Genomic DNA, 27,848 nt, shown 5'->3' with positions numbered 1-27,848 from the left:
TTAAATTTTTTCCAGCCTCTGGTGAAAATACTCACGCTCCTGTATGATCTTACAGAAAAACCCAAATGAGCTTTTTGGCTGACCCAATATGATTGTAACAGCTGACAAACAGTTTCTGGAAGTGATCCAAGTGGAAAAGAGGATATTATTTTTAAACGATCATATTGACTTTTTCTTGCTGGGTAGCAAATTACCACAAACATGGCAATTTAAGATTACATAGATTTATTATCACACAGTGTCTTTGGGTCAGTCTGGGTACAGGTTAACTGGGTTCTCTACTCAGTATCATGAGACTGAAGTCAAGTCAGCTGGGGTTTATGTGATCTGGGGTCTTCTCAGGCTCACTAATTGTTGGCAGAATTAAATTTCCTGAGGCTGTAGGACTAGGTCATCATTTTATTGCTCCTTGCCAGGTCAGGGAGCACTTCCCGTGCCTGAAGGCTGTGCTCATGTCCCCACCACGTGGTCCCCTCCTCTCTCAACTTTACCGTCTGCCTCGCATTCCAGGCCAGCAGAAGCACAACTCTCTGATGCTTCACTTTCTTGTGAAGGTCACCTGTTTGAGTCAGACTCCTCCAAGACAGTCTCCCTCTTGATTAATCCAGAATGGACTGATTAGTAACCTAATCACATTGTGATATCCCATCATATTCCCTTTTTTCCCAGTTACTTATTCTGTAATGGGGTATAACCAATTAACGATGTGATAATTTCAGGTGAACAGCAAAGGGACTTAGGCATACATAGACATGTATCCATTCTCCCCCAAACTCCCATCCCATCCAGCCTGCCACATAACATTAAGCAGAATTCCATATGCTATATAGTCAGTCCTTGTTGCTTATCCATTGTATTATTTTTTTTAATTAAAAAATTAAACTTTTTAGAAAATTTATTTTAATTGGAGGCTACTTAACAATATTATAGTGGTTTGTCATACATTATTCATTTTAAATACAGCAGTGTGTACATGTACATCCCAAACTCCCTAATTGTCCCTTCCTTCTATCCTTCCCCCAGCAACCATAAATTGTTTTTCTATGTCTGAGTCTCTTTTGGTTTTGTAAGTTCACTTGTATCGTTTCTTTTTAGATTTGTGATAACCCATCACGTTCTTTGGTCCACCCCACACACTTAAAGAAATTACGTAGCATGTGTTTACCAGGGGCAAGAATCTTGAGGACCAGCTTACAATTCTGCCTATCACAGATGTCTTTTAATTTTTAATGAGATTTGAATGTGAGAATAGAGAGGAGTTGAAGGACTAAATTTCATGAGGTGGCAAAAGAAGGTTTCATGAGAAGATGTTTGCATGGGTAGAGTGAAGAGTCAGTAGCTTTAGAAAGTGAAACCTGAGAGTTTGATTCTCAGTAGGAGAACAGTGATGGATGAGATTTAAGAAGGAGTAGCTTTATCTCTAGAGGGGATACTTTGTTTTCATTGTATATTTATTACAGATGTTTTCCAGTGTTGTTGACTAAGGGCCTTTCATCTTGGGATGTTATATATTTGATGAGGGATAATTATTAAACTGAGCTGAAGATCCTGGTATAGACACTCAGTTCTGTATTTTTGTCCCTGTTACTGACGTTGTTCTTCATTGAAAAAGACACCCATGTGGCATCTAAGGAGACATGTGAAGAGGAACTTCCTAGCATCTGAAATAGTGAGTCTGAAGGAAGGGTGAGACTAAATTGGAAAACGAGATCCCATGAAAGACACTCCCATAGGTGTAAAAGGCAAAGCTGAACATAATGGAAATGTAACTCTGGAACAGGAGTGTCTCTGGGGTTTTAGTATTTTCTTTGGGAAAAACAAGTGTTCTCTCTACTAGTCAAATGCTACCAAGACGTGACTAAAACCATGTAGATCACCTTTTGTAGACAGGAGGGCTGTTTTGCTTTTGTTTTTAAGATGGAAGGAACTCAAACGTGTCTGTCTCCTGACTGGACAGAATCAATGGTTATTAAGTGCTGGTCACTAGGAATGTGAAATCCAGAGTGTAGTAAGGGACACTCCTTGGTCATCAGAGAAACGCAAACTCAAACCATACTGAGATACCACCTCACAACCAGTAGTTGAGCTATCATCAAAATAAGTGTTGGAAAGGATGTGTAAAATGGGAACTTGAACATTACTGGTGCGAGTGTACAATGGGGCAGCCTCTTCGGGTGCTGGTTAGCCAGTTGCTTCAAAAGTCAAACACAAATTTACTCTATGACGCAGCAATTTCACTCTTAGATGGTCCCCAAGAGAGATGAAATGAATGTCTGCTCAAACACTAGTGAATGAGTGTTGAGAGAAGTTCGTGGTTGCCCCAAAGTGGAAACCCAAATGCTTATCCCTGGTCGGGGGATAAACAGAATGTGGTGTATCTGTACCGTGGAACCCTGTTCCACAGCACAAGAGAATGAGGTGATGGTCCTGCTGGGACGTAGGTGAATCCCAAAAACTATATTTAGGGAAAGAAGCGAGACCCCAAAGATCTTTCATATTATTGGGGCTTGGAAGGCTGAAAGTGAAGTCACTCCGTCGTGTCTGACTCTTTGCAACCCCATGGATTGTAGCCTACCAGGTTTCTCCGTCCATGGGATTTTCCAGGCAAGAGTACTGGAGTGGGGGCCATTTCTTGCTCCAGGGGATCTTCCCGACCCAGGGATGGAACCCAGGTCTCCTGCTTTGTAGGCAGATGCTTTTAGGGGAAGAATGAGTCTGAGGCTCTTCATCTTTCCAGTGGTGTGCCTCGTATGCCCTGAGTCACAGCCCTCTGGGACAGCCTTATCTGTTGACTCCTCACCTTGGGTTTGAACTTCTGAGATAGCAGTTCTTCATTCTGTTGCACTGGAATTAGATATGGATGTCTCTGTACCAGCCTTACTTCTCATTCCTCCTCCTTATCCATCATTGGATAATCATCGTAATCTCCTAAGACACAGGGCACCTAGCCCAAGACCTTGTATGCAATCAATAAATATTGTCTTTAAATTGAATTTCATTTCATAATAGAATTCCTTTTTTTGTCGCTTTTAAATTGGAATTGAAAACCATGGTGAAGTTTATCAAGATTCTTTTGTGCAGAGTCAGAACTGGTGTGGAGAGATGACGTGTCCCTGCCTTTTCCTCCACTTTCCTACCTGTGTGACCTGATCCTTGTACATCTTTCACCTACCTGCGTTCCCAGGTGTGAGAATCAAGAATCATTCCAAGGATATTTTCCAGAGCTTCATGCGTAGATGCCGACTCTCCAGGGAGTTTTCTGCTCACTTACACTCAAGGCTTGACACTCCTGAAAATATTTTCTCAAACTAAGGCTTTCTGTGTTTCTGCCCCTTCTAGATTCCTTCGTTGCTATGTTTGGCCGGAGCTCTTGGACAACTGCCAGCACCTGTATTCCCCACCTTTCTTTCATTCTTTGGACTGAGCCTCCTGAACACAAATTCTTTACAGGCTTTTTTTTCTTTTCTTCCATCCAGGCTAAATACCTAAAGGTGATTGGTAGCTTTTCTGGTCCTGGATGGGAAGTCCACAAGAAATCCAACTGAGCGTAAAATATTTATAGAGAGTTCAAAATAGGGGAAAATGGTCATGAGTTTTGTTTCTGAGCTTTTCACTGAAAAACAATAAAAAAAGCATGGGAGGAGGAGTGTGCAGTTGAATTGTTTAGTCTGTAAAAGAGGCCAAGCCCGGGAAGAAGGAAACACAAAGAAACACAAGGCAGTTTGGCAGCCCAGAATGCTGAGGAATTTAAGTACCAAGTAGAATTTGATTTTTGCACCTGAACCATCCTCTCAGGGCCTTATTTGGAAACTCTCAGAGCGGAAGCTTGGCTCCTTGCATTGTGATATGAATGTTGATGCAGCAAAGCCCTGATATTTACAGCTCTATTTACAGCTCAGCCTCCCCGTCAGGCTCGTGCTCAGAGGACAAGCAGCCTTCTGTTGTTAAGGGGCTGCTGGTGGAGGAGAATGAAGTATAATTTAGTAGGAGGGGTGTCGTGCTTCCAATGCTGGACGCCCTGCTCTTCGTGCTCTGCAGGAGCCCCACAAGGCAGTGAATGGACCACACGCATTCATGAGCTCTTCTTACCCCAGTTGCAGGACCAGCCAGTTCCCCAGCTTGCTCTTGGCCTCCTAGTCCTGTGTGTTTTCAGACTGTAGGTCAAGACCTGGTAAGCATTTTAATAAAAAGAAGAAATAGAACACAATAGAAAATATCAGAGTGTATTGTTCAGGAAAACTGGGGTTTTAGTTTTCGCTTATATGTCTATGTGCTTATTTTGGTATGAGCTTCCTGCACGACAGTGTCAAATTTCTTTCTGTATGCGGGTCATGGTAGAAAAGGCTTGAAACTCTCTATGCCTACTGCACTTTATTAACTAGCTCTGTGTTGAGTCCTCTGGACTGACCTAGTGTCTGAACCAGGGTGTTCCAGTCATCGCCTCCTGACTAATGCTTTGGATCTGATGACTTTTTGGATTAAAGTGGAGTGTTTTGGGAAACAGAGCTTTTCTCTCTCCACTCGTTTCACACACTTTCCTTCCCTAAATGTCACAAGCTCTGTGTTCCAGTCTCCCTGGTTACCGTTCCCAGTTACCCTTGATTTTATGATCTTAGCCTCGTCAGGAATGTCTGTCCTGATTTCCTCCCCTCATTTTATTCTAACTTGGATTATTTTGTTTAAGGATGATTTAGAATCCTGTCTTGAAATGTTTTTCTTTTGGAAATGTTGACCTGATGCACCCAAGTTGTTTTTTTGCTGACCATCTGGTGGTGGCTCTGATTTGATCTGAATAAGACAAGACAAATGGATTCTAGAAATGCTGCTTACATTTGAGGGCGGGGTAGATCCTTCATATCTCAGTGTATATCAGTGGGTTTTAGAGTCAGAATACATGGGTCCACTTTTCATCTGAGTTTCTTTGGACAAATTACCTAACTTCTCTATACCTCAGATTTCTCGAAAATAATAATAGCACCTCCCACACAAGGAAGTTTTAAAGATTAAATGAGAATATACGTAAAAGCCATAGGAATAGCAATGCATTGTGTCACGTACTGTGCACTCAATACCTGTTAACTTTTACTCCCACGTTTGACTCAGAGTCGCCTTGTGAAGTTAAATAGTGCAAATGTTGCTCTCCTTTTATGGATCAGGAAGCTGTGTTTACATAACTTGGAAAAGCTTACAGAGTCATACCTGGTACTGATTGTTCAGACTATTATCTACAATTTCCTGAGTGATCAATCAGTCTCTTATACTGTCTTTTGGATTTTCTGATTTGGCTATCTCAATTTCCTATGGAAGTAGAAGGAAATCTTTGTGCATGAGATTTGGAAAACATTGGCTTATTCCACAGCACGTCGATACATTTTCTTAAGCACTTTGATATTTAAAGGTGCCAGGTTTCTGTGTGAAAGCTACACAACAGAAAATACTTTTCTTTAGAGTCATGATTTAGCCATATTTATTGGAAAAGACTCTAATGCTGGGAGAGATAGGGGGCAGGAGGAGAAGGGGACGACAGAGGATGAGACGGCTGGATGGCATCACCAACTCGATGGACATGAGTCTGAGTGAACTCCGGGAGATGGTGATGGACAGGGAGGCCTGGCGTGCTGTGATTCATGGGGTCGCAAAGAGTCGGACACGACTGAGTGACTGAACTGAATTGAACTGATATCTTTATGTTTACACAGTGTAAAACAATATTTTAGAAACCTCATAGATTTAGATTTTAGGGCATTTAAAAGTTAGGTATATTGACTGTTTTTTCCCTATATTCCTAGTTCTTCAATCTCTTCCTCTCAACTTTATCTTTGAAATGGAAATACTCCATCATGTTTTATTTATCTTAAAAAATATTTTATTATTTATTTTGTTTATTTTTGGCTGTGCCAGGTCTTCATTGCTGCACGCAGGCTTTCTCTAGTTGTTGAGCAGGGGCTACCTTTGTTGCGGTGTGCAAGCTTTGGACTGTGGTGGCTTCTCTTGCTTTGGAGCACAGGTTCTGGGTATGTGGGCTCAGTTGTGGCACACGGGTTTAGTTCCTCCATGATATTTGGGATCTTCCTGGACCAGGAATGGAACTTGTGCCCCCTATATTGGCAGGAGGATTCTTAACCACTGAACCCCCAGGGAAGTATCTTATATTTTATTTAGTTAGTTTTCTTAGTGTTTCTGAACTCTCCAGGGAAGCCATTGAAATTGGAAATCTAAAGATTTTAACTTTCACCTGTCTTCTGACATCTACAGTGTTCAAATCTATATGCTTTCTAACAGCCAAGAGTCATTTGATTCCCTGATCATGTTGCTAGAACTCCAGGGGCAGAATTTTGTTAAATTACCAATATTATGCTTTCAGTCAGTAAGGAGAAGGGAACAACAGAGGATGAGATGGTTGGGTGGCATCACTGACTCAATGGACATGAGTTTGAATAAACTACAGGAGTTGGTGATGGACAGGGAGGCCTGGTGTGCTGTAGTCCATGAGGTTGCAAAGAGTTGGACACAACTGAGCGATTGAACTGAATCAACAAGGACCAACCTTAAACCATTTTATTCCTTACCACGTGAATCACACAAATTCTAAGATATCAAGGCTTTAGAGTTTTATATGTAATTGGGTGGCACTAGTGATGAAGAACCCACCTGCCAATGAAGGAGACCTAAGAGATGCAGGTTTGATCCCTAGGTCAGGAAGATAGATCCCCTGGAGGAGGGCATGGCAACCCATCCCAGTATTCTTGCCTGGAGAATCCCCATGGACAGAGGAGCCTGGTGGGCTACAGTCTGCAGGGTTGCAAAGAGTCGGACATGACTGAAGTGACTCAGTATGCATGCATGCATGTTATTGTCGTAGAGTTTTAAGTACATGCATGATTAATGAGGTAAAACAGCAATGCCAAATTTAATTTCCTGTCTTTGTGAGTTAATAACTTACGATTCCAAATTAAAATTCTAAACATTTTATAGTTACTTTTTATTAGTCATAAATATTTTGAAGCAGAGGGAGCTATAATGGTTTCCATTTTGAAAGGAGAAATAAAAATTAGACTTTTTTCCTTCTAAATTTGACACAAACTAAAACAAAAATAAATTACACGAAGGGTTATTCATCCAGTAAAGTCTCCAGATGAAAGCTTTTGGTGATAAATTTTGTTTTAATTCATAGCTCTGAAGGCTGTGTGGCTTTATTTGGGGGGCAGGATTGAATAGTTTTTGCCAGAGGCTAAAAAGTCTCTTCTGTCCTTTCTTTGTGGGGGAAATATTTTCTCGATGATCAGCTTCTTCCATGGCACTGTTTAGTAACTAACTTCAGGAAATACAAGGCAGGTGAATTTTTTTGTTTTTCCTGAGATTTTGGCTGCCAACCACTCTCAATTTATTCTTGTTGCTAAGACTCCATTTCTGAAGCCTGCCAAAGTGGAGGACTTTTTATCAAAAGTGAACTCAGTTCTTTCATTTTTGAAAAACTGAACAGTAACTGACCTCATTTATGCCTTTCATTCGATTAGCACTTAGCAAGGGTATTTCTTAAAAGAGGAAATCGAATGTATTTATGATTTGTGGATGCCTAGGAAGCTGAAACAAAACATTTTGTGGAGAAAGAAGCTAGTAAAACTTAGTCTAGAATTAGAGAAAAAAATACTTTAACCAGACACTCTTGTGTTTGAGCGTTTAGTCCTTTTTTACCTTTAATCCTGCTTTTTTCATTTAAAATAAATGATCAAACATGACTTAGCTTCACCTTCTATTGCTTTCATTACTTAAGGTGTGACAGTTCTATTTCTAGAGAAAAGTAGTATTGTGTTATTTATTCCTTTTTGTCTCCCTTCCTTTTTAAAGGAAAGTTTCTGATTAAGGATTGAATAGAATGGTGGGTGCCCTTGCGTTTGGTTGTAGGCATTTGCAGTTGTATGTGTTGAGCAGAGTTCCATGTACTATAAAGTAGGTTCGTATTAATCTTTTTTCATGGGTGATTTTTATAAATTGGAGTATAATTGCTCTGCAGTGTTGCGGTTGTCTCTGCCGTGTATCAGCTTGAATCAGTCAAAATTATATGCATCTCTCCTCCCTCTTAAATCTCCCTCCAGCACCACTCCACCCCTCTAGATTGTCACAGAATGCCAGGCTGGGCTCCCTGAGTTAAATAGCAGCTTCCTGCTAGTTATCCATTTGACCCATGATGGTGTCCTTTCTTTATTTCTCTTCTAGTTATCTGTTCTATACAGGGTTGGTCAAAAAGTTTGTTGAGGGTTTTCTGTAAGATGTTATGGAAAAACCCAAAGGGACTTTTTGGTCAACCCAATATATGGTAGTGTGTATGCGTCAATCCCAATCTCTCAATTTATCTTCCCCTTCCCCCTTGCTAAATATATAGAAATTTTAAATTTTAATGAAGTCCAGCTAATCGATGGTGCCTTTCACGGACTGTGCTTTTAGTGTAGTATCTGACAAGTCACTGCCACCCAGTCATCTAGACTTCCTCCTGCGTTACCTTCTGTACCTAAGTTTTCTGAAGTAACTTGTACTCAGTGAAGTATAATGTACATTCATAGAGGTCTGTAAATTCCAAGTTTAGATCTTCGTGAATTTTTCCAAAGGGAATGCTGTCACGCAGCCACTATGGAGGTCAAGAAATAGGATGTTATGAAAATGCACGAACCTGTCTGTGTATTCTGCCTTCTGTTATGATTAGCTTTATTTATTCTGGAGCTTCACCACTATAGAATTATACAATGCATACTCTTATCTTTGGCTTCTTTTGCTTTTCGTTGCGGAGAGGTTTTTAATAATAGATTTATTATTTTCTTAGATAGGGAATGTTATTTCTTAAGTAAGTTTTGCTAAGTTGTATTTTTCAGAAGGATTTCTTCTACAGTGATACATTTTTTGATCTGTAGATTTTTTTCTTATACCCTTCTGTTCCATTTCTAGTGTCTGTAGGATCTCTTCTGGTGTTCTGTTTTCATTTCTGATTTTAATACTTTGATCCTTCTCTTCCTCTTAAAGTCTTGCTGCTGCTGCTCTCTTGCTGGGATTTATTAATTTTACTTTTTAAGAACATATTTTGTTAAATTTATTTTATGACTGCTTTCTATTTAATTGAGGTCTTCCCTTTGTTATTTCTTTCCTTCTGTTTATGGGGATGAAATGGGGATTAATTTATTGTTGCTTTTTAGACATTGTGAGATGGATACTTAAATTATTAGTTTACAGTTTTTCTTTATTCACTTGTAAATTTAGGACTATAGACTTCACTCTGAGCATGGCTTGAATTGTATACCCAAATTTTGATGTCTTCATTTAAAATATTTAAATCAATTCATTTTACAAGAATGTATTGACGGAATATCAGACCTCTCCCCTCTTTGCAGTTAACACTATGGTTTAGCATATTCAAATCTCTAGACAGACTTTTAATTAAAAAGCCTTTTTAACAGTACTTAATCCAGTGATTGTCAGACTTGTTTGGGAAATGCTGTGGGAGACAGGCAGGGTCTCCCAGTACCTACCATCCTTAGGCAAACACCCATCTAGAGGCTTAATCGAGCTGAATGATGTTTAGCTCATTTCTAGAGTAGCACTTATGACTTGATAAAATGTATATTTAATTTGGGCTTTTGTGATAGGCAGCAGCTAGCACAGTAGCTCCTTACGGTGGGTAAGGAGAGAACTGGGGTCTGAGAACCAGTCTATGGGACCTTACAGTTAATACAGTTTTAGGATGTTTCTCAAAACATGCCCCTGGGCAGGTCATAACTCAGGTGAAGCAGGGGGTTGGTTGAAGGCCCTGTAGTACATACATTGATTGTTTATCTGTTACTTACTTCCTCCCAGAAGAGAGTCTACACTCACTGTAATCCTTAGGTGAGTGAGGGAGTTTTCACAATCTCATACTCTGATCATTAAATTTAGAGACCACTTGATTTTTAATACTGTAAATTCCTTGAGAGTTATTTTGTTTCCAAACCTACGTTCAAGAAGGTAGGTTAAAACATGCTCTGATGCTTTGTCTAAGGTTGTTAGCTGTAAGCCAATTCAATACTGAAATTCATCTGCTTAAAGTAAAGCTGTTATCTGAATAATGCCACATTGCTTTTCTTGACAATAATTAAATAGTATGCATCCGCTCACCCAGAAGAGTGATCAGCTCATTAAGACAGAGGTTAAAAAGAAAAGAAGGGGAAATTACATCACTCTTTCCAAGACTAGTTGCATTTGAAATAGCACTCTGAAGAGAGGATAACACTTGGTCCAAAGAAAAGCATCTCTAATGGTAAAGTTTCGATAATTATTATGCCTTTCTCTTACCCTAGCTAGGAGAGAAAGTAAAGGAGGCGTGATAGTAGATGACTAGAAAACAACTAGATTAGGAAAAACAGGCACTTAAATTGGAATCAAACTTAATTTTCAGGCATTGTAAAACAAATGCAATCCTGACAACTTAAAAATTCTAACGATCCCTTTCTTTCCTTTCTTTCTCAGGTGTATCCTCTTTAAGCATTCAATTTGCCAAACTCCCAAAGGGATTGAAGCATTTAAATTTGTCTAAAACCTCATTGTCACCTAAAGGTACAGTATATCTTACTTACTTAACTTTGTATCGATAATGTATTTATTGCCCTATGCTTCCTTATACATGGTTAGAATTATTACTCAGTTATGTATCTGACTTTAATAATGTAGTTGATCCTTGAACAATGTGGTTTGAACTGCCGGATCCACTTACATGTGGTTATTTTTCAATAGTAAATGCTGCAGTACTACATGGTGCACAGTCAGTTCAATCTGTAGAAGTGGAGGAACTGTGGATCCAGAGAGCTGGCAGTTAGTTCTGTGCAGTTCAATCCTCGTGTTGTTCAAGGGTCAACTGTATGTGTATTGTAATACTCTGGCAGTTTTAAAGAAATTGTCTGATTGAAATTCTGGTGTTCTAAAGTGAAATGCTTTCATAGTGGAGAATAATCTGAATGGCCACATGCAGTCTTCAACTTTTTAAACTTTGAGTCGCCGTCCTGCCTCCTGCTCCTAAAGGCAGCTGGTTGTGTTGTGTTGTTTTGTTTTTGATTTAGCAATTTTTTTTTTAAACAAAGTATAGTTGACTTACAACACTCTGTTAGTTCCAAGAGCATAAGATAGTGGTTTGATATTTCTGTATATTCTGTTCAGTTCAGTTGCTCAGTTGCGTCCGACTTTTTGCAACCCCATGGACTGCAGCACACCGGGCTTCCCTGTCCATCACCAACTCCCAGAGCTTGCTCAAACTCATGTCCATCAAGTTGGTGATACCCTCCAACTATCTCATCCTCTGTCGTCCCCTTCTCCTCCCTCCTTCAATCTTTCCCAGCATCAGGGTCTTTTCCAGTGAGTCAGTTCTTTGCATCAGGTGGCCAAAGTATTGGAGCTTCAGCATCAGTCCTTCCAATGAGTGAATATTCACGACTGATTTCCTTTAGGATGGACTGGTTTGATCTCCGTGCAGTCCAAGGGACTCTCAAGAGTCTTCTCCAACACCGCAGTTCAAAAGCATCAATTCTTGGGTGCTAATGACTACTGGAAAAACCAAAGCTTTGACTAGGTGGACCTTTGCTGGCAAAGTAATGTCTCTGCTTTTTAATATGCTGTCTACATTGGTCATAGCTTTTCTTCCAAGGAGCAAGTGTCTTTTAATTTCAGTGGCTGCAGTCACCATCTGCAGTGATTTTGGAGCCCAAGAAAATAAGGTCTGTCACTGTCTCCATTGTTTCCCCATCTATTTCCCATGAAGTGATGGGACCGGATGCCATGATAATTGTTTTTTGAATGTTGAGTTTTAAGCCAGCTGTTTCAGTCTCCTCTTTCACTTTCATCAAGAGGCTTTTTAGTTCCTCTTCACTTTCAGAATATATACAGAAATATCTGCCATAAGGGTGGTGTCATCTGCATATCTGAGGTTATTGATATTTTTCCCAGCAATCTTGATTCCAGCTTGTGCTTCATCCAGCCTGGCCTTTCACATGATGTACTTTGCATATAAGTTAAATAAGCAGGGTGACAATATACAGCCTTGATATACTCCTTTCTTGATTTGGAACCAGTCTGTTGTTCCATATCTGGTTCTAACTGTTGCTTCTTGACCTGCATACAGATTTTTCAGGAGGCAGGTAAGGTGGTCTGGTGTTCCCATCTCTTGAAGAATTTTCCACAGTTTGTTGTGATCTACACAAAGGCTTTGGCATAATCAATAAAGCAGAATTTTTTTCTGGAATTCTCTTGCTTTTTCTATGATCCAACAGATGTTGGCAGTTTGATCTCTGGTTCCTCTGCCTTTGCTAAATCCAGCTTGAACATCTGGAAGCAAATGGTTCATGTTCTGTTGAAGCCTGGCTTGGAGAATTTTGAGCATTACTTTACTAGTGTGTGAGATGAGTGCAATTGTGCAGTAGTTTGAGCATTCTTTGGCATTGCCTTTCTTTGGGATAGGAATGAAAATTGACCTTTTCCAGTCCTGTGGCCACTGCAGAGTTTTCCAAATTTGCTGGCATACTGAGTGCACCACTTTCATAGCATCATCTTTTAGGATTTGAAATAGCTCAACTGGAATTCCATCACCTCCACTAGGTTTGTTCATAGTGATGCTTCCTAAGGCCCACTTGACTTCGCTTTCCAGATGTCTGGCTCTGGGTGAGTGGTCATACCATCATTATTATCTGGGTCATGAAGATCTTTTTTGTATAGTTCTTCTGTGTATTCTTGCCACCTCTTCTTAACATCCTGTGCTTCTGTTAGGTCCATACTGTTTCTGTCCTTTATTGTGCCCATCTTTGCATGAAATATTCCCTTGGTATCTCTTATTTTCTTGAAGAGATTGCTAGTCTTTCCCCTTCTATTCTTTTCCTCTATTTCTTTGCATTGATTCTGTATCTTACCAAATGATTACTACTGGTTGTGTTTTTCTTGGTTCATCCTTGGAAAGACTTCTTTGCTATCACACTCCCCCTGCCCCCACGTGCACATAAATCTGTCAGATGGACTATCTGTTGTACAGAAAATGGTTGGGCCTAACTGCAGTTACAGTCATCACTCTTGCTGTACCCGATCTATTTCCTGTCTTGGAAGTTGCCTTTCTTTCCCCAGGTTCTTTCCTGACTCCACTCACCATCCTCCCATTTTTCTCTGTTCTGTTCTTACTTTGCTACATCATCACCTTTATAACACTACTACTAATAATTGAAATCTTCCTGCTTACATCACACCTTTGTACATGCTTGAAAAGTTTTTCTTTAATCTTGTATAGGGAAAATCTCCATTCTTCCTTCTGTGTTTCTCTGTATGTCTCCTTTACTACTCACACAAAACATGTCACTTCTGATATTTCTGGTCACCAGATATGCGGACATTTCCCCCCCCATACCAGGCAGTTCTCTGCAACACCAGCCGGATATCCTATAATTCAGCTCATTATCTATGTGGAGATAACAGTCCCACAAGACTGTTATGCTCCCAACACCCTCCTCTCCCGCCATGCCCTTTACATGCCTAGTGACAAGCCCAGGTTATCAGAGGTTCTGAAGTCTCTCTCCTTGAATTTGATTCATTTGCTAGAGTGGTTCACAGAACTCAGGGAAATGCGTATTACACTTACTAGTTTATTAAGGGTAAAGGATCCAGATGATGAACAGCCAGAAGAAGACATCCACAGGGTGCGGACTGGGAGGGTGCCAAGCGCAGGAGCTTCTGTTCCTGTGGATTTGGGGCATGTCACCTTCCGTGTGTGGATGTGTTCATCAACCTGGAAGCTCTCAGAGGCTCTCTAGACCCCATGGTATGTTTATGGAGGCCTTATCCCATAGGCATATTCAGTTATTAACTGCATTTCCAGACTCTCTCCCCTTTGTGCAGAAGTGTTGGTGGGTGGGAATGGGGATGGAATTCCAAGCTTCCCATTGTAGCTTGGTCTTTCTGATGACCAGTCCCCATCCAGGAGCCCACGCAGAGTTGCTGCATTAGAACAAAAGGTGCTCCTACTGCTCTTATCACTTAAGCATTTATAGGAGTTTTGGGAACCCTGAGTCAGGGTCAAAGACAAATATCAGAACGAGGGTTGTGTCTAGTGTTCTTATCGCCCAGGAAATTACAAGGGTTTGAGGAGCTCTGTGCCAGGAACCGGCAAGGGGGGCACAGACCAATACATATTTTCTCTTATGTCACACATCTCCAAATATTTTTAGAGAGCTTCAGTATATTTTATAAAGCCCTCATCTGTGATCATCTCTTCTGACACGTCTTCCCTATTCCTGAGGCTTCAACAGAATCACTTACTCTTTCCTTTTCACTTCCAGATCATATCTAACATCATTGTATGAATTTCGTGTTTCCCCTATGAGAAGGGGGCTCTCTTTGCCACACGTGTGTGTTTCTTGTCTCCATCTCTCCAACACCTGACATAGTGGAGCTACCGACCCAGTGTGGGTGTTAAATGAAAGTTCCTTGAGTAATTTGCCACTCCTTAACTTATGACTGTCTTTTGAGGACGATATGTCTAGTGATTGCCAGTTCTCCAGCAGATTGTCTAGGCTTGAGTCCTAACATTTTACTTAACTACAAATACATTAATACATCTCAGGCCCTTGGTTCCTTAGCAACCTCGTTTATAATATGGAAATTTGAGTCTCTGCTTCATCAGGGGTGGTGGGATTAAATGGGCTAATGTGCATAGTGTCGTGTTTGGCACAGAGTGCCGTGTTGTCCCTGCCACCGTCATCTTCCTCCTTCCCTCCCTTCTCTTTCCTTCCTCCCTTCCATCATATACTGTTTTTCCATCATGTATTTTTATACGTTCCTATTTTGCCCAGGACAACCTCGGTGTCCCCACCCACAAATCTGGTGAACTAGTGTTCCTCCTGGAAGATTCAGCTTCTATCTCCTTTTCTCTTTGAAGTCCTTCTCACACCACCTCCTGTCACCACCCCCTGCAGAACTAGATGCCCCTTTCTCTGCATTCCACAGTACTTTGCAAATCCCTCAACTTGAGTGCATTTCTCGCTGTATTTCGGTTGTGTCCTAGCCTGGAAGGTTCTGGCAGGCAAGGGTGTTGTGTCCTTCATTGCCTTGTCCCTGGCACCTGGCACTGGGTGTTCTCACTGTGTCATGGGTGAGTGGGTAAAGCAAAGTGGTCCTGGAAAGGTTTTCTATCCATCTATTCCTACTTTATTCCGATTGCGCAGTCACAGTGAGTGATTTGAAATTGGGGTTAGTTCCATTCATGCCATGATTGTATCCACATGTTTAAGATGAAGGGACAAAAGTAACTTTCCAAAGGGAAACAATTCACCAGGAGCCAGTGTTTTCTGTCCTGATGCCTAAAGCCATCTACAGATCTGAAAGCTAAGGTGTAGTCCCTTTCAGTTAGCAGTGTTCTACATCAGCAGATCAGCTGTATAAAAACCCTTTTCCTGATGATTATCAGTGCATTACATATTGTGGTAAAGACTTCGAAGATTCTGAAAAGTATAACTAAGAAAGCTAAAACTACTTGCAATACTAGTACCAAGTTAATACACGGTTGTCACTGTTGACACTTTGGTACTTGTTCTTCCACACTGTTCTGTGTCTGTAAGCAGTTTTTTAAAATATAAATATCTACAAACACACACAGATGTATACATGTGATTATACTATTTCATAATATGTGATTACTATTTCATAAACTTCTTCCCCTATCCCCCATAGTAAATTGTGATCATTTGTGTCAGTAAACACTTGGTCACTTTCAATGCTATGTGATAGCCCAGTGTATGCAAAATGTCCCCTCACCTATGTACATAATCTAATATTGTACCTTTAGTGAAAGTGAAGTCACTCAGTCGTGTCCAACTCTTTGTGACCCCATGGACTGTAGCCTACCAGGCTCCTCTGTCCATGGGATTCTCCAGGCAATAGTACTGGAGTGCATTGCCATTTCCTACTCCAGGGGATCTTCCCAACCCAGGTATTGAACCGGCGTCTCCCACATTGTAGACAGATGCTTTACCGTCTGAGCCAGGATTTACACCGTTTTAAATTCTTCAATAGTGCAAAATACCATAATATGATATCTATATCTAATCACCAGTCAGGATAAAATTCTTTTAAGTAGAATTGTGACGTCAGAGTTTGTATAATTTTTAAAAAGCTGTTTCTGATATGTATTGTCAAGTTTGTCCTCCAAATATTTTGTACAATCCTCTTTATACTCTCATCATCAGTGGATATTATTCTTTCTTTTTCATTGTTTGTCAACCATATGGAACAAAAATGTTCTGATATTTTAATTTAATTTCTTCAGTTATTGCTTAGTTGGCTTTTTCCCCTTGTTCCTTAGTCACTTGTATTTCTTGTGGAGGAAGTTGCTAGGTCCCCTCCTTTGTTACTCTTCTATTCAAAGTGTAAATTTTTTTCTTGTAAAATCATGTATCATGTAGTTCATAAGTCTAACTCTTTTTTAAGGTAGAGGGTTTTTTTTTAACTTGATATTTAATATATTTGTTCATTATTATTAATATAAAACAGAGGTATGTAACAATCTTTGATCCTTCTGAGTGCAAGCTTGGGTCCAATACTTTGGCCACCTGATGCAAAGAACTGACTCATTGGAAAAGACCCTGATGCTGGGAAAGACTGAAGGCAGGAGGAGAAGGGGACGACAGAGGATGAGATGGTTGGAGGACATCACCAACTCGATGGACATGAGTTTGAGCAAACTCTGGGAGTTGCCCTGTCCCTCCCAGTGATGAGAGTGGGCAGGTTCTTCAGCTTCCTCCAAATCAAGACAGCCCCACGTGCCCTCCACCCTTTACAAATGAAGATCCACACCTTTATCTCTTTTCTGCAATAAAATATGTTTGAGAATTAATATTGTTTTATAACATGTGACCCAAAGAATTTTAAGTTATCCTTCCTAGGATGTATATCTTGAAATGTTGTCTTTTTAAAAGTTGATTTCTTAAAGGTTTTCAGTACTCTTGCAGACTGTCACAAAGGATCTGAAAGGTCTGTGGATTTAAAATAACTCAGATTAAATTGTACTTTTAAACTTTTGCTGAATTTGACTAACATTTTGTTTCTGCGAAAACATTTATATTCATGGCTCCATAATTCAAGGCAGATTTTTTTTTTAATCTCCCCATGACATCCACACTGTGTCCAAATATCCTTTCTCTTCCTCAGATGTGAGCTAAGTGATAGTTTTCTGGATTTCTAGTAAATGTCCTGCTGGTTGCCAGATTATGTCAGTGCAGGGCCATCTGGTACCACCTTTTTCCAGCTGTAAACACTCCAATAATAAATATGAAGAATGGTCAAAATCACTAGATAGCCAGAATGGAGAATAGCATGAAAATCTGTGTGTAGTTTGGGTTGGAAGAGCCCTGATTCTTTCCATCCTATATTTTTGTAATTTCCTGCCATTACTGTGCTTATTAACCCAGGCCTCACATGGAATGGGCTCAAGAGGTAGGGGAGGAAATCCTTCATTCTGTCTCAGTAGCTTGAAGATGAGCTGATAACACAATTCTCTCCCAGTTCTAATCAGACATTGGCCAACTGCCAAGCACCCATATCTGTCAAGGAGTGTTTTGCTGTCAAGACTAATTTCAGCTTCTAATTTCAGAATTTATTTATTGAGTTTTGTTATACCTCACTAAGGACATAATTTTAAAAGTGATTTTCTTGATGAAAGTCTGATGTTTTCCAAATATTTTGGACTCAATTATGCCATTACAAAATACATTGATACTACCAGTAGTGGACAAATTTAAGGAAGTTGGTCATTTGAACAATCATAGAAATTACCTCCAGAAATCAATCTTTTCCAGAGGCTATCACGAGTTCCTTTTGTCTAACATTATCAAATCTCCACCTGCTTCACTGCCAAGTTCTTGGTTCTTACTTCTTTGATAGTATTCAGTTCAGTTCAGTCATGTCTGACTCTTTGCAACCACGTGGACTGCAACACACCAGGCCTCCCTATCCATTACCAACTCCCAGAGTTTGCTCAAACTCATGTCCATCGAGTTGGTGATGTCCTCCAACCATCTCATCCTCTGTCATCCCCTTCTCCTCCTGCCTTCAGTCTTTCCCAGCATCAGGGTCTTTTCCAATGAGTCAGTTCTTTGCATCAGGTGGCCAAAGTATTGGAGCTTCAGCATCAGTCCTTCCGATGAATATTCCGAAGTGATTTCCTTTAGGATCGACTGGTTGGATCTCCTTACAGTCCCAGGGACTCTCAAAAGTCTTCTCCAACACCATAGTTCAAAAGCATCAATTCTTCAGTGCTCAGCTTTTTTAGGGTCCAACTCTCACATCCATACATGACTACCAGAAAAAACATAGCTTTGACTAGACAGACCTTTGTTGGCAAAGTAATGTCTCTGCTTTTTAATATGCTCTCTAGGTTGGTTATAGTTTTTTTTTCCCAAGGAGCAAGCATCTTTTAATTTCATGGCTGCAGTCACCATCTGCAGGGATTTTGGAGCCCAAGAAAATAAAGTCTGTCACTGTTTCCACTGTTTCCCCGTCTATTTGCCATGAAGTGAAGGGACCGGATGCCATGATAATTGTTTTTTGAATGTTGAGTTTTAAGCCAGCTGTTTCAGTCTCCTCTTTCACTTTCATCAAGAGGCTGTTTGGTTCCTCTTTGCTTCCTGCTGTAAAGACCGTAAGGGTGGTGTCATCTGCATATCTGAGGTTATTGCTGTTTCTCCTGGCAGTCTTGATTCCAGCTTGTGCTTCATCTAGCCTGGCATTTCACATGATGTACTCTGCATATAAGTTAAATAAAATAAGCAGGGTGACAATATACAGCCTTGATAGTACTGACCTTACTAAATTGTGATTATTTGACTGTCTTTGTTTCCTACCATATGGCCTTTGAGAGGGTAAAATATTATTCTCTGGGTCTCAAAAGCCCATGCCTGCTATACAGTAGCCTTTAAATAAAGATTTGTTGATTGAATAAATCCTTGCGTAGCACTGGCTTTTCATCCTGGAATTTATTTAGCTTCTTTCCTGGTGGTCTTTGAATTTTCTGAAGGCAAAGAATGGGTCTTATTTACATATACCTCCCAATCCCCAGCATTTTATAAACATGTTATGAGCACTTAATAAATGCTGAGTTGATGGGCCAAGAAATTCTTCCATGTACTTAAGTAAACTATTTTCCCTTCTGTGTCTTGAAGTCTTCTCTATACAAACCCAGATGCACACTCACCGTCAAGAAATGGCTCAGTAGCCTTTATCAGATACACACTGGAGTTGGTTCTTTGTACCTCTCCAAAGCTGAAGGATAAGATAATAACCTCTTCATCAGTGCTACACAGTCTAAACTTGGAACAGAGAGCCGCTCTCACGTGGGGCTGTACTTGTAATGCTCAGCTTTTTTCTTTGTTTTTCTTGAAGTGTCTCTTGGGGTTCTGCGGTCATGAGCAATTTTGGCCTGACTCTTGCCCCTTATCTGATGAAGAAATTATCCATGTCTGGACAAAAACCCCATCCCCTATTTTAGGTGGCTAAGCCAGCCTGGGATTTTCAAGAAGAATTTTAGTGAAAAAGAAAAACAAAATGATTTATAATAGTATACCCAATTTAGAAATAGTGTTATTTCCAAAATACATGATTTAGAACAATGGACTTTCAGTAGAAACAGAAAAAGCATTGCAATATCCCACATGCCTGTTATCTAAAGAATAATCATCAGTGATAATTGTGTGTATAGACCTCTTTAAATCTCAGGGAGGGACCAGTCCTTTCTGGGCTCGCATTTTGAAGTGTCTTGATGAAAATCTACCTACCACAAGGTGCTAACAGACCTGTTTCAGTTCCTATTACCCAGAGATAGTAGGCCATGCCTCTCTCTTTGCAGAGCAATCTTGCCTCCTCATATATTCATTCTTTTTCTTTCTTTCTTTTTTTTTGAGATGATATTAGCTTGAACCATTTATGTTAGAGTTGACTTGAATCATTTATGTTATTTTATATAAATAGTGTGTAGAGTGATAACTATCAGTTTTTCCTTTTGATTGCTTATTCCATTGTGTACAGAGTATTTTCTCTTTGTAAGGTCTGTTTCAATCTAAATTTTGCCTTGAATATAATGCATTAGGCAGAGCAGTACATTCCTGGATTAACTTCCACTTTTCAGTAATCTAAAGTATCTGACTCTGAATCTGCATCCTTTTAATACTGTACATTAAGCCAAGAATCACCTGGCAGGATTGAGAAAGGGGTAAAAATGATCAATTAGATTGTTTGCATCATTCTAAGACTTCAAAGTAAAATCTTCCCCCTCCACACCAGTAGAAGTGGAGCAGAATGAAGCTGATTCCATTCCATTCTCCTCCTCAGTGAGTTGGTTGTCTGTGACTGACTAACCTGTTCTTCTTGAGAAGATGTCAGAAGACCATCCTCAAGCTGCCTTTTGGGAATGGTGCTTCTGGTTAACCTCAGTTCTGCATGTTGATGAGGCTGTTGGACCCTTTAAAGAAAATCACAGAACTCATTTTTGTTCCTGGAATGGAAACTAAGGTTTGTCTTGTCATTGTTGCAGGGGTGAATAGCCTTTCTCAGTCACTGAGTGCCAACCCTTTGACCGCCACCACTCTTGTCCATCTGGACCTCTCAGGGAACATCCTTCGTGGAGATGACCTCTCGGTAGGTTTTCTTTCCCTTCCTGCCATCTTCCATGAAACTGTACTTAATAAGCCTGGAATAATTTCTCAACAGGGCTTTGTAATGTATTTTCCCACATCTCCTTTTATCATGACATCTTAAAATCATTTAGTTATGAGCTTATAAGTGTTTTAGAGAAATATTCAGAGCCTGCCTTCATTAAATGTAATCTATCTCATAGATTTTTTTTCCCTTCTCTCACTTGAGGTTGTTGAAGTTTAAATTCTTTCTGTAAATACTTAGTCTGAAGAAATTTTTTCTATATTTCAAAGCATTGTTGCACCTGTTAAAACTGCCTGATAAGAAAGATTAGAGGTGTAAAGTGAATTAACTTATCACTTAATAATATTGTTAGGAAGACCAGTGGCTTTTAAAAACATAGTTTGTGATGGCAGTATTGTAAAGTAAAATAAAGTTAAAAAAAAAAACCAAACAAACATAGTTTGTGATGGAAAACGATATTGGGATGAACGCCAGTCCTATGTTCCATAAATAGAATAAAGAAGGGAAGGGTTAGGGGTCAAACTGGGGCTACCCTTGAAAGTTTGAGCATGAAGGGAAAAGTTTCCCTTCAATGATAACAAGGTTTTCAATGCCACTGAATCAGTAATATCAGTGTTTGGCAGATCTTGTAGATAGAGTGAATTGGGAATCATCTCATTGTCAGATGGGGTGAATGGTCCCCTTCCTTCTGGTCACCAGGATAGAATTTAGAATAAACGCTCCTTTATCAAGGGGGCCTATATTACCTGGACCTCTTCAAAGGACCTTCATTTGCATCTCATTGCTTTATGGGAGTGAAAAATATTGTGACCTGTATTCCCGTTTCTCTTCTGTTTTACTTTCCTTGTAAGACAGGGAATGTTGCCACAGTCCTTCTTGTAGTTATTTGCTCCCCCTTACACTTGAACTCATTTACATAGCACTTGCTTCCTGGTGTGCCATGACTTTCAGTCCAGCCTGAGTTGTGCCTTTCCCTGATGATTCATAAATCTGCTCCCTCCAAACATGAAACAAGCGGTCTGATGTGAAACCACCAAAACATTATAGTGGCACACTAGCAGAATCGAGAGAAAAATTAAAGTAGAGCCTGAAGATGAAACAAGAAGGTTGCTAACACAGGGCCATTCATAGTCACCTAAGACAGCCAAGTAGCTGGCTGGGAGTCCTATCGCAGCTGGGCTTCTGGGGAAGGGCAAGTGGAATGATGAGGCCTGAGTGGCAGTGGGCTTCTAGCCCCTACATGCTGAGGTTCTGAGAGCCATTCAGCTGGTGCTTCGGGGGATAACCCAGCCTAGCAGGACCTAGTGGAGGTGTTGGCCAAGTAGGGTCTTGTCACCACTTGAGGGTGATTAGAGCTCCCCTAGCTGGTGGCCAGGAGTAAAATCACAGTGCCAGGCAAAGGGAATCGGATCTTGGTTAGGTCAGGAAAATAAAAGATTTTTCTGAATCAGAATTTTCATAATACAGTACGTTCTCTGTGTCTGATTATTCTAAAATACTTATAGTCCAGCCTGTTGCTCTTCTGAATTCCTTAGTAGAGAGGAATTTTCTCAAGCATCAACAGCTAAGTTGCTACACTCATGAATCTTTGCCAAGGACTAGGACGTCTCAGTGTAAGCTTGTTTGTTTTTCCACGTGTCTCGAGGCATCCAGTGAAGCAAAGCCGAGGTTAGCTATTTGCCTTGTGGCAGGAGCTTGGATGTGGTTTGCTATTGGTGGCTGTTGGCAGTTGCTGCTCACGTAGGCAATTAGAGAATAACAGAGAGTTATTAATTGTATGGTTCTGATAGCCTTGTATGGGGATGAAGGGATCATTTATGCATTGTGACCCCCTAGAAACTGAAGTGTCTTAGCTATAAATGACATTTAACACCCCCTCCCCACCACCCTGCCCCCCCAAAAAAAACAACTAATAGTGTTGTCAGGTACTTCCTTGTTAGATTTTGGAGGTAACTAAGGATATAAGAATTATTTTGTTGACCCAAAAAGAGAATATATATTCTGAAACTACTACCCTTTGTTTTATATTCAGAGTAGTGGTTCCTTGAACACTTTCAAAGTCAGTATTTTGATAGGGTGGCTGCAATTCAGGTGGTATTTCATTCTCAACAGTTAAAATTAATTAGCACGGTCCCAAAATAATATAACAAAAATAGAGCTAATCAGAAAAAAACTAAGTCATATGTAGCAAAAAGGGGGTTTGGTAGCCAAGACTCCATTTGGCTTTTTTTTTTCTTTAAACTTAAATGTAATTTAAAATATTCTTTGGATTTTTGCTCTCAGGGAAGGTAACAGAATGACAGAAAATTCTGCTGATCCTCCTGGGAAGAGTGAAGAATGATCCTGGGTGGTTCTGGGGCAACTTTATTTAAAATATTAACTTGTATTGTGTGTGGGCATGTGCCTGTGTGCATGTGATTTCTGGATCCTAATATATTTGGTTTTTATTTTTTATTTCAAGTCCATGTACAGTTTTTTGGCCCAGCCAAATGCCATTGCTCATCTGGATTTATCCAATACTGAATGTTCCCTGGACATGGTAATATTTTTTTTATATTGCTCAAGGGGTCTCAGAATAGCTATTTAGATGGGAAACAATGGGCTTTCTCCCTAATAAGATAGTCTCTTAGTCTTAGAAATATTTGAAAATAAGAGTGCCTTGTTTCTTTCCCAGGTCTGTGGAGCTCTTCTGCGTGGCTGCCTTCAATATTTAGCTGTGCTCAATCTCTCCAGAACTGTGTTTTCTCACCGGTATGAAGTCATTCCTGCTATTATCATCATCTTTTAGAAGTGTCTTTCTCTCAGAGAACGTTGTAGTAAGATGAAAACAGTAATAAAGGGTGCATGTTGTATGTGAAAGAGGAGATGGTCCTAAACCATTATTGATGAATAGTAGACCTTGCAAGCTCAAATTTTTGTTATGTCTTTTCTCCCTGCATGACAGGGTTCTTATCAAGAACTCTAGCCTGCCTATATGAACTCTATAATAAGGTACCATTTCTCATATGTGGACAGGCATTCTCTCTTAATACAGTAAAAATCCTTTTAGAAACATCTGAGGGTGTTTCTCAATAATGCATCTGAAGTAAGTCTCAACTGTGTCTGGGAGGCAAAGACAATAGTCAGCCCAGAGCTCTTGTATTCTGATTTGTGGAAGTGGAGGGCCAGCCTCAGCCCCTCACTTCTACCTTCATGATGTAGAATTGTTTGCAAAACCAGACAGTAGATTAGAAGTAACAGATATTCACACACAGCAGAAGCAACAGCTTAGAATGGGAGAATGTAGAAGAATGATGAAAAGTACATGGGTTATTTTAGATTTGGTATTCTACTATCATTTAATGTATTAATACAATTCAGCACTCAGCATTTGTTACCACAAGTCATAAACAATGTCAAAGTCATGATATGCTCCTTAATAACATGGAGGACTGCCTAATATTATCTCCTCTTTTATTGGCTCACCTTTTTAAAGCTTTATATATTCCAAGGGATAATAGTCACTTTGTTGGAAAAAATCAGCATTAAACCTGCTTTCTTCTACAATTAAGCCTCATAAATAAGTTATTCTACATTTTAAAGTACTCATGGTGCCTTACTTTAACAGTGATGTAAATCTTTATGATAGAAAAATATGCCGCAAGTACCTCAACCAGATATGATCAGAAACTGTAAAGTGTAGGAGAGAAAACAATGGGAGAAGTTGAGAGTTTTCTTAGGTACTGTATTTCAAAGACCTTAGAGGGTATTAGGTTGACTGCCCCATCAACCCATGTATTTGAAGAGAGCTCATGAAACCATGCTTTAGTGGAGCTATGATAAACTGAGGAATTGGGTTAGAAATGATATTATAGACTATAAGGATCTTCATCTAATCAGCTCTTTTGAGTTCATAATACTGTGAATTTGGTGATGATTGGTTGTCAGTAGAGCTATTAAGCTTGTAGAGCGAAACTGTGCTAACAAATTGCCTTGTCTTTCAAATGAGAGGATGTGATTACACTGTTTAATACCCACTCCCTTACCTAGATGTAATCATAGGAAGCCCCTAGTAAATTATGTCAAAATTGCTGCATTTGCACTGAGTTGTAGATTGTTAGCCAGTCTGTTTATACTGTGGTTCACAGATAATTTCAGAAGTGTAACAGTCAGGATAGGTCAGGTTGTTCCAGTAACAAATGATTACCCTCAACCCACTACCCTCTCTGTAGCTTTCTGCAACCGTGATCTTGCAACATGTCCGTCATGGGCTGGCCACATCAACTTCACGCTGGGAGGCAGAGCAGCCTCTTTCTAGAACATTGACAGTCACATAGCAGAGGAGAAAGAAGGATGGTAACACGCACATTGGCTGGTAAACCAACTCTCTGGAAATTGTACACATCACTTCTGCTCACATCCCATTCACCAGAGGAGCTGGTGTGGCTAAGCCATACACACACTGATCATCATCCTTCAGAAAAGGGCAATGAGTATTTGGAAACATTAGAACAGTCAACACCAATGTGATATAACAGAAAGAAAACTATGTTCAAATAAAAAATTAACATTTGCTCGTCAGAAAATGAACCTGAGTGTTCAAGCTTATATCCTTCTGATATCTGAAACCAGAGTTGTTTGAAATGTCTGGTATGTATTCTACCAGAATTCTCTTTCTTCTTGAATTTATTTTTCATCTTCTCAAATAGAGATTCTTGCTGCTTAGAATAGAAAAATAGCTATTTTCTTCTCAAATAGCCCGAAATTGTCATGTTTTAAAACTTTTTCAAATATTGACAGGCTTACTAGACCTCTGTGCATAAAATGTTGTTGAATAAGACATGGCTGAGCTAGACTTCTAGGATGGCTTCCTCCCTGAGATAGTATGATTCCCTCACAGAATATGAATAGCTGTCATTAAATGAGTGTTGACAGTGCATCAGGCTAAGTGCTTTACTTAGTGAATCCTTTCAACAGTTCTGTAGGATGGAACAAAACAAGCTAAGCATTGATTTCCAATTTTGACTCTGGAATTTCATTTTTCTCAAACCCTCATATTGTGGTGTTGACTCTGTCTTCTTGTTGAGTTGTATGATTTGATCCACTTCCACTAGAATAGCAAGCAAGGGGATATATTTGGAGGTTATAACCATTTCCTTTTGGAGTTTTGTCTTTTTTCTAATATTTGGCCTGAAATAATTAGATTTGTGGTGTGGCTATAAGAGCCGAGTAGGATATTTGTCATGCAGGCTTCTTGCCAATCAGACTTGACCTCCAGTCTCAATCTTGGCGCATCTGAGACCTCTACATCTGAAAATATCACCAAACACAGGTAGCGATCCTTAACAATCTGATGTCATCCAGTGGGAAGGCTCTTTAAACTGGTGAGAAATATGTGTCTTCTTTGACTTATTTCCTAAAAACTCAAATATGGAGTTTCCTAGAGATCTAGAAATAGAACTCAATGAGTTCTTTGGCTATGAAGAATAGAAATAAAATGTTTTAAAATCTAATGACATTTCTTAACCTCTCTTACATCATTTTAAAAAGTATACTGAATTTACTTTCAGACTTTTTTTTTTTTAACTTTTAAATTTCTACTGAGGATACAACTGATTCATGGATTATTTCACAGTGTCTGAATTACCAATGAATAATTTTGCCAATATGGAAGTGGGGTGCGGAGATGAAAGTTTAAGTGTATGACTCTCATGATTTGTTTTTCAGGAAAGGAAAAGAAGTACCGCCATCTTTCAAACAGTTTTTTAGTAGTTCTCTGGCTCTGATGCAAATCAACCTTTCAGGCACAAAACTGTCTCCTGAGCCCTTAAAGTGAGTGGTTAATTCGTTTTCTCCAGAGCTTTTAAAGTTCAGTTTGTTATTATGAATGTGTTTGAGGGAAGGGGAAAAAGACATACAATCCCAAGACAGTCAAGGCAGATGAAAATGCCTTTTACTTTGGGTCACAAAGGAAATCAAATTCTTTTCGAGTACATTGTGTGCTATTGATATTATTGCATCTTCTAGGGAAAAAAAAAATCTTTGATTTGTGACCTTGGCATTAGTCACTGATCTATAAAAGTGCTTCTGGGTACCACTGCCTTTATAGTGACCTCTGTTCAGGCCATTTTAGGTAGATTCTTTTGTGAATTCTAAATATTTCTACTAACAATAATAATCAAACTATATGTACTTGTGTGTGCAACAGAACCAATTTTTAGGTGCTTTGCTTTCTGGATACCTGGGTATCTATCTGTTTGGGTATTTTTACTTGGCAGGCAACTTATGTTATGGATGAATAGCCCCAGTGGACGAGTAGCAGTGAAGTTGAACTTTTAAGAATAATTTGTTATCCCTGAATTTCTGTTCACCATTGCCAGAAATAATGAAAAGGGCTGTAGAATCTAATTTCTCTTTGAACATATTTTCAATTTTAGTTGAATACCTATATTATCAGTTATGTTCAAATGTGCACACAGATTTCTTCTTTCCCCACCTAACATGTAAATCAGCATTCAGTTTTCCCCTGTAATTTGTGTAAAATGTTAAAATCAATGTCTGCTATTCATTTTACTGAAAATTGTTTTCAAATTAATTTGTAAATTCTCTTTTTGAGAGCTGTGAAATTCTTGATTACAGTATTCTGCAAAGTGCTGTGTGACTAAAACAACAGAGGCTTTGAGAAAGAGTTGATCTATAGCTAAGTGCCAAAAAAGAAATTCTGATGTTATAGCATGCCTTTTGAAAAATTAAAAAAAATTTTTTTAAACTTTTTGTGTTGGGGTATAGCCGGTTAACAATGTTGTGGTAGTAGTTTCAGGTGGACAGCAAAGGGACTCAGCCATACATATACATTTTTCTATTCTCCCGCAAACTCCCCTCCCATCTAGGCTGCCACATTACATTGAGCAGTGTTCCATGTACTATACAATAGATCCTTGCTGGTTATCCATTTTAAATATGGCAGTATGTACATGTCCATCCCAAATTCCCTAACTATCCTTTCCCACTACCCTTCTCCCTGGCCTTAAAAAAAAAAAAAAAAAGGCAGAAAAAATGGTATCTGTATATTAGAGATCTCTAAATATAACAGCTGCAAATAGTAAAAAACCATGATTAGGCCATTTGTGTGGATATGAATAAAGCTATGAGAATCAATATTCTGAAGGGGAATC

At 39.5% G+C, this 27,848-nt stretch overlaps 1 protein-coding gene across 2 annotated transcripts in view; it reads left to right on the top strand.

The window, feature by feature from the left end:
- The window catches only part of CARMIL1 (capping protein regulator and myosin 1 linker 1), a 309,643-nt gene that overhangs the window by 179,745 nt on the left and 102,050 nt on the right, over nucleotides 1-27,848 (top strand). For both annotated transcript variants that reach the window (XM_068960927.1, XM_068960928.1), the window contains exons 12-16: nucleotides 10,492-10,578; nucleotides 20,570-20,673; nucleotides 23,156-23,233; nucleotides 23,369-23,445; nucleotides 26,401-26,505. In XM_068960927.1, the coding sequence (XP_068817028.1) occupies nucleotides 10,492-10,578; nucleotides 20,570-20,673; nucleotides 23,156-23,233; nucleotides 23,369-23,445; nucleotides 26,401-26,505 (451 nt within the window). The remainder of the gene's footprint in view (nucleotides 1-10,491; nucleotides 10,579-20,569; nucleotides 20,674-23,155; nucleotides 23,234-23,368; nucleotides 23,446-26,400; nucleotides 26,506-27,848) is intronic.

The sequence above is a fragment of the Capricornis sumatraensis genome, chromosome 22 (genome assembly GCF_032405125.1).
Source record: "Capricornis sumatraensis isolate serow.1 chromosome 22, serow.2, whole genome shotgun sequence".
NCBI classification, from domain to species: domain Eukaryota; kingdom Metazoa; phylum Chordata; class Mammalia; order Artiodactyla; family Bovidae; genus Capricornis; species Capricornis sumatraensis.
This window is presented reverse-complemented; position numbering and strand designations above follow the sequence as displayed.